This window comes from Erpetoichthys calabaricus, chromosome 6, assembly GCF_900747795.2.
Source record: "Erpetoichthys calabaricus chromosome 6, fErpCal1.3, whole genome shotgun sequence".
Lineage (NCBI taxonomy): Eukaryota > Metazoa > Chordata > Cladistia > Polypteriformes > Polypteridae > Erpetoichthys > Erpetoichthys calabaricus.
In genome coordinates this window covers 192,703,386-192,719,819 of record NC_041399.2, presented here as the reverse complement: position 1 = coordinate 192,719,819, position 16,434 = coordinate 192,703,386, and the positions used below count along the sequence as shown (strand labels likewise).

At 36.2% G+C, this 16,434-nt stretch overlaps 1 protein-coding gene across 17 annotated transcripts in view; it reads left to right on the top strand.

Annotated features, from left to right (window-relative positions):
• scrib (scribble planar cell polarity protein) overlaps nucleotides 1-16,434 on the top strand; it is a 284,575-nt gene that overhangs the window by 263,575 nt on the left and 4,566 nt on the right. For 12 of the 17 annotated variants that reach the window (XM_051929184.1, XM_051929190.1, XM_051929179.1 and 9 more), the window contains 2 exons: nucleotides 977-1,051; nucleotides 6,757-6,811. In XM_051929184.1, the coding sequence (XP_051785144.1) occupies nucleotides 977-1,051; nucleotides 6,757-6,811 (130 nt within the window). Of the gene's footprint in view, nucleotides 1-976; nucleotides 1,052-6,756; nucleotides 6,812-8,278; nucleotides 8,308-16,434 lie in introns of all 17 variants that reach the window. The other 5 variants (XM_051929189.1, XM_051929183.1, XM_028804217.2 and 2 more) reach the window with 3 other exon arrangements.

The following is a 16,434-nucleotide window of genomic DNA, read 5'->3' as shown; positions in this document are numbered from 1 at the left end:
ACGATTATTGTCTATAAATATGCATTGTACAAAATCACCCATTCTTTACTCATGTTTTGTCAAATGGTAGTAGGATGTGTTCACTGTCTTGAGAAAAGCGCTATATAAATGTAATGAATTATTATTATTATTTATTGAAAACTGTATGATATTTATATAAACTATTTTAACTGAGAAGACTTTCTTGTATAATTGAATTTTTCAGATATGTTTTACAGTTCTTTTCTTGTGATTGACTTTTTCTCTTGCTGTTTCTAAACAAAATGTGGTTAACAATGTGTATTTATTGATAATCTTTTGAATTTCTTTTATAGCCTTAGAGAAGTATGCAATTGCAATATAAGTTAAATGAAATACTGTCAATTGTTTATGTTCTAGTGGTCATTTTGAAATCAAAACATTTATTCAATTATACAAGTAATCATGTATTAAATGTAATACCTCTTTTGATTTTTTTTTTTTTGTTTCCAAATTCTAGCTACTTTTGACAAATTTATTTCTGTAATATGTATCAGTACACGCAGTGCAACCAACACAAGATTTGTATATTCACTTCTGTATATATTTGTGTTTTTGAGATATATATGTAAATGTAATATTAGGATAAATTTAGATAGATACTTTATTAATCCCAAGGGGAAATTTACATTATGTGAACACAGTAAAGTCAATGTCAGAGTAGTGGTGTGTGAACAACTGTTGCCACATTGTTACCTGGATGTTGATGGCCCAGCCTTTAACTTTTTCCTTACGTTCACTGTCCTCATAAGGGTTAATCAGGGGAAGAAAAAAAAACATACTGTACAGTTTGTTTTAAAGAGTTTTTCTCTTTAATGCACTTTTGATTTATAAATAAGTAAATGTATTAACACATTTTCAGAAATGTTGCTGTTGTTTCTCATCAAGCAGAGAGCACACTGTTTCAAATGGCTCATTCTTTGAACACAGATTATATAACTTGTTTGTCCCATTCCAGTCTCTGTCAGAAAAGAAGTTTGACTACCGACAGTTTGCCGCTATTCCTTCTTCCAAACCTGTATACGACATTCAGGTATCACCTGCATGCTCGTTTCCCAGCTCTCAACACCCCTCCCTTAAGTCCTGTTCAATACTAACTATTGACCAGGGAGATGAGACTAGCCAGGTGTTTTCACTGGGTACAAATGAAAGCTTACGTCAGACAGCACTTGCCTGCTTTTCCTTTCTTGCTTGCTTTCTACACCTGTCCGTGCCTTTAGTCTGTCTTTCTTTTTGCTGCATATTGAAATTTTTAAATTAATATGACAAAGGTCTCTGAATGTTCAGTCTTTCTGTGTCCAGAGGACACAGATAACATTAAAATCTGCCCACTTTAGAATGATAAATGGTTTAAAAATGCACAATAATTAAAATTATTAAATAGACAGGAAAACAGCATGACAAGTTAATAGAAGACTGTAAACAAAAAAGTCAAGTAAACTACAAAAATACACCTAAAGTTGATTTTAGTTTCAAAGTATTAAACGTATAATAGGTATGTGAAAGTGTAAAGGTTTTCTGTTGTAAAAGTTCCCTTTCTGTTCAAGTTTTGTAAAGCAGGTGAGGTGTCCGCACTGCAATACTGATTCTGTTTTTCTGAGCCTCCTCTGATGGCTTTAAAACTACAGATGAGTGATAGTGGGCAGCCACCCTAATTGAAGGAGCATTGCTGTTATTACAGAGCACATCTTGCTTTTTTTGTAGGCTTCACTGTTAATGCTAAATTATTTAGTAATGATGTAAAAGTAATGGATTGTGCTAGCAACTACATAACTTGTTAGCAAAGCAAGAACTGCACACAAAAATCTATTTGAAGTCCCCTGTTCTTTTTAAGTAACTGTAAGAAGTTGATTGTACACTCTAAATTGTGAATGAGATCATATTCTCATGAGGTGTTATGGTATGTATGTCTTAGTTATGTTTTTTTCCCCTCTGTGTATTGATATTGTTGTATGTGCCCCTTTATATGTCAGTATTTAATATTTGTTACAGAACTCATAAATGTACCTGGCTTATAATGTATCTTCTGATAGTTTTCCTCAGTTTGCTATTTTTATTTTTGTGCCTGCACCAACCGCAACATGTTAGTGATTAAGCATTGTAGATTGTGAGCAGTAAAGAACAAACCAGAAGATGACAACTGTAGAAACCAAAAAGAACAAGTCTTGCTGTGATAAAAAGGTGGAAAAAATAAGTAAAATCCAAGCATAATTTAAAAACTTACAGAGAAAATTTCTGCAGCTTGAGACTTTGAATCACTTTCAAATTGAGTTTGGAACTGCAACTGAGTTATGCTTACAAAGGGTTACAAATGTGTTAGTAGTCAATGTTGGCACACAGTTGTTAAACCAGTAAAACAATACTAGTGGCTAAACATATGAGTCGGTATGAAAATAGTTCACACAGCCATTGTAATTTTCTAATTATGCCTCAATAAAGTGTGGATACAGATAAGGGAGTCCAAGAGATTACTATAATAGAATACCCAAAACAACAAACATAGATGATTGTCTGGCCACATAATTTCATGGGTCATTTTTCATGACAATATGAGGCATATCTTTAATTTGAAATTACCGGGGAGGAAAGCACACCATTTACAAATCAAATAAAATTTTGTCACATAGAATTACACATACATTACTGTACAATATTAGTGAAATGCTTAGCTGCTCAACTCCAATGACTTTGCCTTTGTTAAGAACATAATATAATATATTGCAGCAGGACACACTGTGATGTTTACAATTCACAGTTTATTTTTCAGTTTTCTAAAACAAAAAAATAAAATTAGCAGGTAAAGCATATAATTGTATTTCCTATCTGCACCAGAGAAATGGCTAAATAATTAAAGTTATTGTTCATGTCCATGTTGGTGCATACCCTGATAATTAGGAATGTCGGATTTTTTTTATATTACCTCAAGCTCCTGATTTAAAAGAGAAAAATAAGTTTGCGTATTTGATGTCCAGAAAGTTGTTTTCTGTCTCCCTCAAATCTGTTCATTAATCTACTGTCTGACTGTCACTGTAACTCTTATTAACTCCATTTAACTGTTTGATATGATGGTTTACTTTTAAGAAAGGGGGGGGTTTTGAGAGGCTGTAATAAGATTTCATACCCCTTACCTCTTTGGAAAATTGTATGTCCAGGTGTATATTGCCTTTTTTTTTTGTTTTATAACAAATGTGATTGTATAAAATATATACATGTTTGTATGTACAGTGTCCTTGATTTTTTTTTTTTCTTTTATGTCTTTTTAGCAGTTTTCTGAAATGTTAGAAATGTTTGCACAGTCTAGGTTTGAAAATACACAGGCCATACGTTATACTCTTCATATGCTATATACTTTCTACTTTCATGTTGTTGAAGATGTGCATAAAACAGTTTGGAAGGCAACAGTGGATGCTGGTTTTTGTTCCAATTAGCTTCTATGTTTAAATCAAATTATTGCTAGATCTATCTTTTAGTTAATTTGCTTGTAAAGATTCCCCACCCTAAATTACTTCTTTTAGTCTTGAACTTCTACATTCCGTTTCTGATTGTTTGTTGTCTTAAACAGCTGCCAGTTACAAGTGAGATGCAAGATACAAACGACAAATGAACCAGCAGCTCATCCTGTGTGTTCATCATATATTATCTTCTTCTTCTTCTTTCGGCTGCTCCCGTTAGGGGTTGCCACAGCAGATCATCTTTTTCCATATCTTCCTGTCATTTGCATCTTGCTCAGTTACACCCATCACCTACATGTTCTCTCACCACATCCATAAACTTTCTCTTAGGCTTTCCTATTTTCCTCTTGCCTGGCAGCTCTATCCTTAGCATTCTTTTCCCAATATACCCATTATCTCTCCTCTGCACATGTCCAAACCAACACAATCTCGCCTCTCTGACTTTGTCTCCAAACCATCCAACTTGAGCTGACCCTCTAATGTACTTGTTCCTAATCCTATCCATCCTCATCACACCCAAATGTAAATCTTAGCATCTTCAACTCTGCCACCTCCAGCTCTGTCTCCTGCTTTCTGGTCAGTGCCACCATCTCCAACCCATATAACATAGCTGGTCTCACTACTGTCCTGTAGACCTTCCCTTTCACTCTTGCTGATACCAGTCTGTCATAAATTACTCCTGACACTTTTCTCCACCCATTCCACCCTGAATGCACTCTTTTTCATCTCTCGTCCACAATCCCCATTACTCTGTACTGTTGATTTCAAGTATTTAAACTCATTCACCTTCGCCAACTCTACTCCCTGCATCTTCACCATTTCTCTGACATCCCTCTCATTCACACACGTATTCTGTCTTGTTCATACTGACCTCCATTCCTCTCCTCTCTAGAGCATATCTCCACCTCTCCAGGGTCTCCTCAACTTGCTCCCTACTCTCGCTACAGATCACAATGTCATGGGGACTTCAGTCTAATATCGTCTGTCAACCTGTCCATCACCATGCAAATAAGAAAGGGTTCAGTGCCGATCCTTGATGTTCCGATGCCGAGCCCACCTCCATGTTGAATGCATCTGTTACTCCTACTGCAGACCTCACCACTATCATACTTCCTTCGTACATATCCTGTACAATTCTTACATACTTCTCTGCCACTGCCAACCTCATAAAATATCACAACTCCTCTTGAAGGACCCTATCATATGTTTTCTCCAGGTCTACAAAGAAACAGTGCAACTTCTTCTGGCCTTCTCTATACTTCTCCATCAACACCCTCAGAGCAAACATCAAATTGGTGGTGCTCTTTCCTGGCATGTAACCATACTGCTGCTCACTAATCATCACCTCCCTTCTTAATCTAGCTTCCACAACTCCTTCCCATATCTTCATGCTGTGGCTCATCAGTTTTATACCCCTGTAGTTGCTACAGCTCTGCACATCCTTCTTATTCTTAAAAATCGGTACCAGTACACTTCTTCCCCACTCCTCAGGCATCATATATGTATTGTATATTCATCATATATTATCTGTTGTAATGTTTTAATGCAGCTTAAATACATTTAATAAAAATCTGTTCTAATAAAATGTTTGTTTAAAAAAAAAAAAAAATGAAAGCAGAGAAGTAATGAATTGGGAATTGCTAATCAGATTCAGGCTATTAATCAAATGAATAATAACTTGGGGGTTAGGGGTTGCGTCATAATACTAAATAATAGTGATTTAAGATTGCAGAATGAAAACACTGACAAGCTGTAAAATTAAATTGTGTTATCAGCGAGAATTGGTGTCTATTTAAAGCCATTGTCACATTATGCAAGTGGCATGGGGTATGTCAGACTTTTGCATACTGTGGTTGCTGATCTTGTCACTAGATCATGTCAGTTTACATGATTGAAAATGGCTGGACATGTCACATTTAGCAATTGGATGTTGACCTTTCAGCACAGTTGTGCTGGTCCCTTTTTCTGTCAGCCAATAACGTGCTGTCTGACAGAGTCTGTGCTGCATGAAAGGGTAACAAGTATGGTGAGTTCAATCACAATCTTGGCCCTTTTTTCTTTTTTCCATTCTTTTTAGTACAGCATGTAGAATAGGAGATATCAGTAAGATGAGTCTCTCTCCAGTCCATGAGGTCCAAAATACCCATATTCCTCATTGCTGTGTTATATTCATTGTACTCCTGGATGAGTTTTTTTTTTTTTTTTTTTTTTTTACAGCGCCTATGCACACAGAGCCCACCCCTGTGACTAAAGACAAAATCCAGCCTGTTTGAGTTTGTCAGTGCAAGTCACGGACTAGTCTAGAGTGAGTTGCTGGGGATATCGCATTATGCAACTGGTCTTCATTGGAGTGCCCCACCGACTGCCTCCAACACTCTGAGGTTATGCAAATGAAGGCTGTTGACTGATAATCACTAGAAAAGTCACATAATGTGAAATTGTCTTAAGAAGTTGGGTTGGAACAAAGGCTTGCAAACAATGTAGCCCTCCAGGACTGAATTTGAGCACCTTTGGTACAAAATATCTGTTTTAAGATGTGTTTTTAACTCGCCATTATGCATGTACATGAGGAGTCTTCGATGATTTTGCCAGATTGGGGGATGACTTAATGTTGTCCCTGATCATCCAATAACACTTCTTACGTGAATTTTCATTAACCTGAATGCTCAGACTTTTATTGCTGGTGAGATATTCCTCAGCATTTCTAAGATTTTATGTTGAGTACTCAAAGAAAGACTAAACGTATAGCTGCTGCTCCCATAAGCCCCTGCATGTAGCCGCAGTTGTCATGCATGATGTGAGCTCTGTTGCATGTGCCCCTGTGTTAGCATGTTGGTTGTAGTGTGGCGAATAAAATCGCTGAACCAACTCCTTACAGGACATATAGAAGTGACAGAGTGAATAATACGTATCCATAAAAAAATCACATGACAGGTGAGTCCCCACAGGTTCAGCACTTTATGCTAGTTCCATTTTGTTTTGTGTCATTGATGAAGTGGCATCATTATTGTAATAAATATGTTCGCATTTGAACTGCTGACGTAAGCAAAATTGTATTGTGACAACTTATTTTTCTGCTCCCCTGACATCTACCTTGGTCATCCCAGTAACCCTCCTCTTTATGTAAACAGGATTATGTCTGTTAATTGGTTTGGGAAGCTGGGGTATCTGGAAATACTTTCTCATTTTGTGGTGTGGTTTACAGGTGGAGGTTTCATTTAAAAATTTTAATTAAATAAATACCATTCATCGGGTTTTGACTACATTTATTTTTTTCTCTTTGCAGTCACCTGATATTTCGGAGGATGTCAAGATCATTGATGACTCTGGAAGAAGAGCAGGTATGAGCTGAGACATGTCAGACACTTGAATACTTATTAGGGATGTAAACTATTTTTCAGTAACATTTTTCTTTAAATCTTTCTTTAAATCCATCCAATAAATATATTTGTACAAATGTTACCCCATTTGGTTTGTAGTGATGATGTTTAATGTCGTGTTTTCATGGACAATGGATGTCAATAGGGACCAATACTGAATAACATTAAAACAGTCGCAAAAATGTCCATGAAAAAGTCTCACATTACTTGTGTTGTATATTCCACTTGTCGAGCCATCCAGTCACATGCTAATAACATGCAAAAGAGAAATTTTTGGCTAAAGTATTGTTACATTCAGTACTTATGGAAAATCAGAGAAATGCATGAACTGTAAACACATCCAAAATGGATCAAACCTTTACATTGCACATCCACCTCTCACCCTCATTGAACTGCTTAAGAGTCAAGTCTTCACTTCAAAAAAAATCTATCTGGTTTGAATGTGTTTCTGGTTTGTGCACAACTCTACTTTTCTGGAGGTATTTATTTCATAATATACTGTATTAGCAAAAAATGCATGCATTTTGCCCATTATGAGCATGCAACATAAAGAATTTTTTAACAATGCTTTTATAGTACAGTATTTGATGTTGTCCAGTTTTGGTCTCTATAAACACTTGTTCTATCAGCAACTTGCATCTGTTTTCTCAGTGAAAGCATAAGATTAAAACTTTTTCATAGCCTTTCCTACAAACCACATGAATTATATAAAAATATTAGTTTTGAGTTTAGTATCCTTTTGAATATCTCCTAAAAAGAGAGACTTATAAAGTAATGTAGACATTTAGGCATTTGTGTTATGGTTCAAGCTAGGTATTCAATGTGCTATATGGCATGAGCCGTCACAGTGCCAGCCTGCATTTCACCTCAGATGCCATTGTGCGTGTCCTCTTGTGCAGAATTTGACAACAAATATAAATGAAGTGTGCTGTTGACATAAATCTTGAACTTCAGTTAAATTGTGGATAGGCATTACACTTTTCAGTATAATCTGAGTTATTGTCATTTTGGTAATTCAGGGAAGGTTTTGTAGCTTTATATACCAAAAGTATTGCATGTTCAAACTACAGGAATGAGATTATGAAATCATGATATAAACATTCAGTATACAATGTAAGTGAAAAATGTTAATTTACTGTAATTGTTCACTTTCTTTGTGAATGCATGTACATCACATTTAAGCAAGGATGCATTCATTGAAAGATCGATTAGTGCAGCAGACAGCCAATTATTTTTCTTCATGTTTGAGCAAAGAAACATGCTCATTTTACAAGGGCTAAAGGTAATTATATATTCCTTTTATTGCTTGCATTAGACATCATCTGGATTCGCTTCATGTCAGACTTCTGAACATTGTAACTGCTGTGATTTTAAAGGCGTACCTTTTTATGATTTATTGTTAATCTCCTAATTATTCCTGTAATCCAGGTGGATTCCTGTGAAGCACTGCAGTATTGGTAGGATTTTATTGTTTTGCAACATATTACTGATGAAAATTATTCTCTTTTTCCTCTGTTTGCTTTTCCTCTTCTAAAGTCTTCTGCATTCAGCATGATGCCTTCAGAGATGAAAACTTATTATAGTTGGCTTAAGTGTGCAGGATTTTTATGAATGAATAGAGGGTGCAGTGTGCCAAAACTGAATAAGGAGAAGTAGAGTCAATTTGACAGTTGTTTATAGTCTATATGTATAGTTCCCTTCAAAACTATTGGGACAAATAGTCAAGATTTCTATCTTTGCTATATACTCATCCAGTGTATGTTTATATATGAGGAAAAAATACAGGAGGTCACCTTTTCTCTCTGGGTATTTATGAGCTTCAAAGGATTCAAGGAATACCACTTTTTGTCATCTTCATTTCCATCATTTCAGATGACTAGAAGTTTTCTGATGGTAATTTAAAATGAGTGGCATATGTCTGCATGCTGTAAAGTTTATCCCAAAGTTGTGGTCCAGTACATGTCACTAAATTCTTGGTTTGCTCTTGGCATTGTGAAGAGCGTTGACTAACTTGACCACACAGCTGTGTTGCTGGTAGCATACAGTTTTCTGGTCTGATTAGTGAATTTGAAGGTTGTTTGCTTTGGCATACAATGTATTTCTTTATCCTTCTGAAAGTTATTGTTACTAGTTATAAAAAAAATTGCTATGGAATGGTGCTTGTGGTACTTCCATGTAAGTTTCACTTTAGTGAAATCACAGGAATTCACTCAACAGAGGTATTTACAGATTAATTCAGCCAGTTGTACTCTACGATAATCTATAGTCAATTGCATTAACTTATATTAATTATGTAATAATACAGTACATTTAAAAATACATTTTATTTATATAGCACTTGTACACAAATAAATGTCAAGTAAAATGAAGATGAAATTGAAATAAATCAGCCACTTTAATAATATTTCATTTAGAAATAAATACACTGGATCAAATGAAGTAAACAAGCTGCATAGACAGACAGATTGGTCTGGGGTGGCTTAACACCTCTGTGCACCCTTTACAGATCAGTCGTGGTGAGTGTATCTGTGTGTTCATTTCTTTCTTTTCAACGTTCTGCATGTGCTGTGGTAAAACAAATAAGTTGTCAGATATCGTCACTTAAATTTCTTTAAGTGTGTGAGTACATTCACAAGCTTATGTCATCGTCCGTTTATGCATACAGTTTTATTTTTAAAAAATGACATTTGTCAAAAATTGAATTGTGCAAGGCAGTAGCTAGTCTTATGACTAAACAGAACAAGCTGCTGAAACTCTTGTTAAATTAAAAAAGGTGTATGGTAGTTATTGTTGGACATATCTCAATATTCTTCAAAAACAGTTTGACCCAAGTATTGGACCAAACTGTGCCAAAAGTAATAAGCCTGTAGCCTATAACAAAACAAACACGATGCAACTTGGAAAACATCAATTTTTTCAGAAATTGTTATTGTACATATAGATTTCCACAGGTACACATACAGACACCAAGCTGAAATCAACTTTTCTTGATGTTTTGAACATCACAGAATCTGAACTTTAACTCAATAGCAAACTTTTGACTCCATCTCCAAACTTCCATTGAAATGGAAGTAAAAAAGATGAGTGAGCTGGTTATGACTGCAGAAGGTATGACACTATCTCAGCATGTATCACAGATGCATTGGATCATTGCATTGTTCTTTTGGCTGTGCCATCGCTTTTGGTTGATGTTTATCATATCCTTGTTCGGTTGTAATGCATTTCTTGTCTTTCTGTTTATGGTTCATTTTACAGTATAACTTTTACAATTTTACTTTCAATCCCATACCTTCATTTTCTCCAGTGTACCATTTAACTTCAGAGCACTGGTGGATTTTGCTATCATCAGTTGCAAATGGAGTTCTCTAGTGGGGTGGCCATCTCTATTTGCTCAGTGTGGTGGTGACTTCTTTTGTCTTTCCTAATATTTCAGATGTATAGTTTTGTTGTGTAATTTCTCAACTGTGGTTCTGATTGAATTATGATAGCCCCCAAACACTGTGGTATTATGATGTTAATGCATGCATTTTTACAGTGCATGTATATTTACAGAAATAAAAGGTGACATTTCTGTAATTTTTCCTTATATCCATCTCTTCATCTCAAATTCAGATTGCTTGTGATAACAGCAAAAGTATTTGTTTTAAATTCATTGTGTCAGTATTTTTGGAGGACACTATATATATGAAGCCGTACTTTGCAGCTTGTTTTTTCACTGTCTACTAATCTTCTCTTCTGCAAATAAATGATCACTTTCAGTCAACTACCTAGGAAAGACACATGAAGTATCATTTGATTTTAAAATATAACATTCCATTTAAGAAATGAGTAAATTCAAACATTATTTTTTGTGAATTAATGAACAGTCAAATGTTCCTTTTCAGCAATGAACCATACACTCTTAAGTAGGGTAAAGGGCTTAAGTGGCATAATTATAGAGAGAGCTTGACTTCACAGTAGTCTCAATTTATGCCAAGTTTACTGAGAATGGAAAAAGTAGTAACACCATGTGTTTACTTTAATTTTGAAACACAGAATGAACATACAAGTTTGACTCATTTCCTAGGATGTTGATAATCTTTGATTTCTCTAACCGTTTTGAATAGATTGGTGGCATGATTGAAATGTCATTAGTTAGTTTTAACATTAAAACAGGTTCACATTTCTCAAGCTGGCTTTAGTGTCTTCTTGCTCAGTGATGCAGGTGAAGATGATTTCTTAAACTGAGAAGTGTGTGCCTTTTATACTGTAACTGCAGCTTGAGGTATAGTAAACCAGTGCATGCAACGGCAGATAGGTAACTGGTGTGTAATGCTTATTATGCCATAATTCAATGTCATTTTTAAATCATTGCATTGTATACATAATATAATTAAAATGTCTTGTAATTATTTCAGTTGTATATCATTTTTAAAGCAATGTACAAAATGTTTTAAGTAATGAAAATCCTTAGTGCACTGACACTTTAAGCATGCAGTGGAGAATAAAACTGCTTTATATGTATCTTTTACTGGGGTTTTAGTTCAAATGTCATTTAAAGTTTGGCTAAGAAGCTTACAGCTGTCTTCCAGAACGTAAAGCAGGTTTTTATTTTTATGAGAGAGAGACATTAATTTCACCACTAAGTGAAGTTAAGTATAGCATACTCCATGTCAGTCTAATTTCCATTTATATGAATGCATGTATGTGTAAAGCATGACTGAGACAGTGTTTTAACCCTTTGAATTTTCTATATTCATGAATAAGTAGCCCCTAAAATGTAATCTGATAATCATGCAAGTCTGATCGACAGACATTTTGAGTAAACCTCACACATAGCTGTACATTGCAATGTCTTTATTAAATATAGTGTTTAAATATTCAGGATTCAGGATGGAAACAAAAAAAGGATGTGAACTTGCTATAAAGAGGATCACTGAATAAGATAAGTGTGTGTAGAGATGACCTGCCTCTTCACAGCAGAGAACTGTCAAAGTGCAAAATAAAAAAGAAGGAAGGGTTGTTGAAGTTCACAAAGCTATGTGGGCTTGTAAAGAATTTCCAAAGACCAGGGTTGCCATCACTCAATAGCTAAGGAGACAAATTGGAGATAGTCGGTAGCCTGGCTGCTGGTCCTAGGAGTGAGAGTTCATGCAAGAGTACCATACCACACTCAAGTAGATGACAAAGGACTGTGAGATGACAGCTAAGGATCTCCAGGCTGTTTTAAGATCAACAAGTGGGTGGCGTGTATGGGCTCTTATTACACAGAAAATTATAGCTTTCTGGGGCTTGAGGAAGATACTTCTTGTCTGAAGTTTGCTAAAGACCACCTGGATGTTCAGAACGCCACTGGAACAAATACCCTTTGGACAGAGAAACAGTTAGTTAGTTAGTTAATTAGGATGTATGAAAATTATTTGTCCCAGGGGGAAAATGTAGCTTTTTATAGAACCTAGAAATATTACAACAAAAGAATTGCAAAAAAGAAGAAAACTTATGACTTGGCTGGAGAAATAAAAGCACAGTCAAAGTGAGGCGTGTTAGTGTATCGCCATTGGAGTAAAGGAGCCCCAGTAGTGTTTCTTGACACACTCCTGCTGTATAATTCGTAGGCTGACAGTACTTAGTGTTTTTTCTAAAGAGAGATGTGCAGAATTTTTCGTAATGGTCATCCAAGTTCTCTTCATTCTCTCCTTTGCTACAATTTCCAGTAGTTTGAGACTGCACCTCATAATGGTGCCTGCCTCTTTAATTAATTTGTTGATGTGGTGGGCTGCTCTTGAAGTGAAGTACTAGCTCAGCACACCATAGCGTAGAAAATCGCACTGGTCATCACAGAGTTATAGATGATGTGAAGGTTGTTGCTACTCGCATTACATGAATGCAGTCTCTTAAGAAAAGGCAAGACCTGAAGTTTCTGATGTGAAGAAACAAACACACTGGACAGCACCAACACTGCATCCCCCTGGTGAATCTTCATAAGGTCAGCCTGCTTTCCTGCCTCGAGACGTGGACTTGTTACAGGCATTGTAGGAACAAAGAATTTGCATTAGGAAATTTTAGCTTGTACTGCTCTGTGATTCAAGCTTGAATTATTTCAACGATGAAGTGGCTAGAACAAATATTAGAACAACCAGCTAAGAATCCTCACTTCCGTGTTGGTACTGCTAAAGCAAGCCATTTGAGAACCAAAACAGTTCTTTGCGGGGGAATGAGGAAAATCTCGGCAAAGGCCTGATCTTGAAGAAACAAGAAGAAGCTCTTGATAGAGTTAGGAAGGTTCCACCCATTATCCAATCTAAGTTTTTTTCCATTCTAAACAGGACCCCCAGTATGTTAAATACAATTATTCCACTGTACAGTTGTGAGCTTGCTCTTGGTTTAATCATCCTGCCATTGTCTATTAATATATTCTGGAAGAAAATCTGATCACATTTTAGGAGGCATTCATACGTGAATTAACTGTGTGTAATATTTGGTACTGTCAATGAAGTTTCAAACTGCACTACCTGAGACAGCAACAGGATAAATGGTTATTAACTAGCTGCAGCATTTGACCGTTTGAAGGGAAATTCCCGACAAAGTGAAAAATTTGTGTTTCTAAGGGAGTAACCTTCATTCTCCTCTTGTTTGGTTTTCATTATTCAGTAATTTACACCTGAAGTTTTTATAATGGTAGTCAGTGTCCCAGAGTAATGAACTCTTACAGAACAACAAATTCTCTGCAGGTACTTAAAAGTAAAGTCATTCAGCATCTTAAATTGTTTGTAAATATTTATAGTGTGGTTATTTTATTGACATTTCTGTATTTTTGGGACCACTTTTTACCAGTGTTAAACATCTATAACTGCATTTTTTGAAGTAAATAATACCTGCATGGAAAAACACCATCTCAAGTGTCCTACTGCCATCCACACCGGAGTGTGTCATGTTAATTTACTAATAAGTAGGAACTGAAAGTATCATTGTACCCTAACCCTAAACTACCACATACAGTTAGGTCCATAAATATTTGGACAGAGACAACTTTTTTCTAAGGTTGGTTCTGTACATTACCACAATGAATTTTAAATGAAACAACTCAGATGCAGTTGAAGTGCAGACTTTCAGCTTTAATTCAGTGGGGTGAACAAAACAATTGCATTAAAATGTGAGGCAACTAAAGCATTTTTTGAACACAATCCCTTCATTTCAGGGGCTCAAAAGTAATTGGACAAATTAAATAACTGGAAATAAAATGTTCATTTCTAATACTTGGCTGAAAACCCTTTGCTGGCAATGACAGTCTGAAGTCTTGAACTCATGGACATCACCAGATGCTGGGTTTCCTCCTTTTTAATGCTCTGCCAGGCTTTTACTGCAGCGCCTTTCAGTTGCTGTTTGTTTGTGGGCCTTTCTGTCTGAAGTTTAGTCTTCAACAAGTGAAATGCCTGCTCAATTGGGTTAAGATCAGGTGACTGACTTGGCCATTCAAGAATTTTCCACTTATTTGCTTTAATAAACTCCTGGGTTGCTTTGGCTGTATGTTTTGGGTCATTGTCCATCTGTATCATGAAACGCCGCCCAATCAGTTTGACTGCATTTAGCTGGATTTGAGCAGACAGTGTGTCTCTGAACACCTCAGAATTCATTCGGCTGCTTCTGTCCTGTGTCACATCATCAATAAACGCTAGTGTCCCAGTGCCACTGGCAGCCATGCACGCCCAAGCCATCACACTGCCTCCACCGTGTTTTACAGATGATGTGCTATGCTTTGGATAATGAGCTGTTTCACGCCTTCTCCATACTTTTTTCTTGCCATCATTCTGGTAGAGGTTGATGTTGGTTTCATCTGTCCAAAGAATGTTTTTCCAGAATGGTGCTGGCTTTTTTAGTATTTCTTTAGCAAAGTCCAATCTAGCCTTTCTATTCTTTAGGCTTATGAGTGTCTTGCACCTTGCAGTGCACCCTCTGTATTTACTTTCATGCAGTCTTCTCTTTATGATAGACTTGGATATCGATACGCCTACTCCCTGGAGAGTGTTGTTCACTTGGTTGGCTGTTGTGAAGGGGTTTCTCTTCACCATGGAAATGATTCTGCGATCATCCACCACTGTCGTCTTCCGTGGACGTCCAGGTCTTTTTGCGTTGCTGAGTTCACCAGTGCTTGCTTTCTTTCTCAAGATGTACCAAACTGTAGATTTTGCCACTCGTAATATTATAGCAATTTCTCGGATGGGTTTTTTCTGTTTTCGCAGCTTAAGGATGGCTTCTTTCACCTGCATGGAGAGCTCCTTTGACCGCATGTTGTCTGTTCAGAGTAAAATCTTCCACATGCAAGCACCACACCTCAAATCAACTCCAGGCCTTTTATCTGCTTAATTGATAATGACATAACGACGGACTTGCACACACCTGCCCATGAAATAGCCTTTGAGTCAAGGGATTGTGTTAAAAAAATGCTTTAGTTCCCTCACATTTTTATGCAATCGTTTTGTTCACCCCACTGAATTAAAGCTGAAAGTCTGCACTTCAACTGCATCTGAGTTGTTTCATTTAAAATTCATTGTGGTAATGTACAGAACCAAAATTAGAAAAAAGTTGTCTCTGTCCAAATATTTATGGTCCTAACTGTATATGGCCGAATCCTGATGTTTGGATAAAGATAAAGAAGCCGTAATGAAAACAGTTTGTGATCGCGGAGAAGGCAGACCAGTGTTTGTTTGGCCTGGGATATTCTGTACAAGGAACTTGTCATAACTAACATGGATATTGATTGAATACCTCTAATGATCTGCCAAGCCATGTCCCCATACTCTATTGTCACTGTTATCATAGTGGAGGACAGACTGATGATGAAGGCAGGAAGAGGACTTCCTGAGTGAGCAAAGTTAAAGCTTTGTGCTTAGTTGTAATTGGTCTTTGTAGTGCTTTTCATTTGATCCCCCTAGTGACATGTTATTGAACATGCTCAGTCATTTGTGTCTTTCACAATTCGCCCATTTTAAGGCACACCTCACACATTGTTGTCATAAAATATCCTTACGCTTTGGTAAAGGTTTGGGTCCTGGTTGGCTTATCTCACTCAGGAGTAATGGCGATTGTAAGAGCCAAAACTTTAAGTTAATGTTAATGATAATATTGCCTTAGTGTTTACTTAGTTTGAACTTGAATATAATGTAGCTTTAACATAGCTTATAGAAGATTCTGTTACACACCCTATAAGTTAAATTGTAATAGAATTTTTTAATGTCAACTCTTTGTGACAGTAGTATAGCTCTTAGATTGAAGTTAGGCAGCTAGAGATAAACAACTGTTAGTCAGACAGGCATTAAGGGCACAGGGTTTACTGACCCTGTATGTACCTAAATACGGTAAATAAGATAACATGTAAAAACCTTACGAAATATAACCTAGATACGTAAGCCTTCAGTAGAATAACAGAGACTAGAAGTTCCCTCTTGTTTTGCCTGTATTATCAACTTTCTTCCTTATTTTATGTGAACTATTTGCTTTGAATTTCACTAAAATCTTTAAAACAAAGATACTTGGACTGTGTAGTTGTTCCTTGTGCAGCATGTCATTGTTTTGCTAGAAGGCCTTTCTGATAACTGCATTGAACT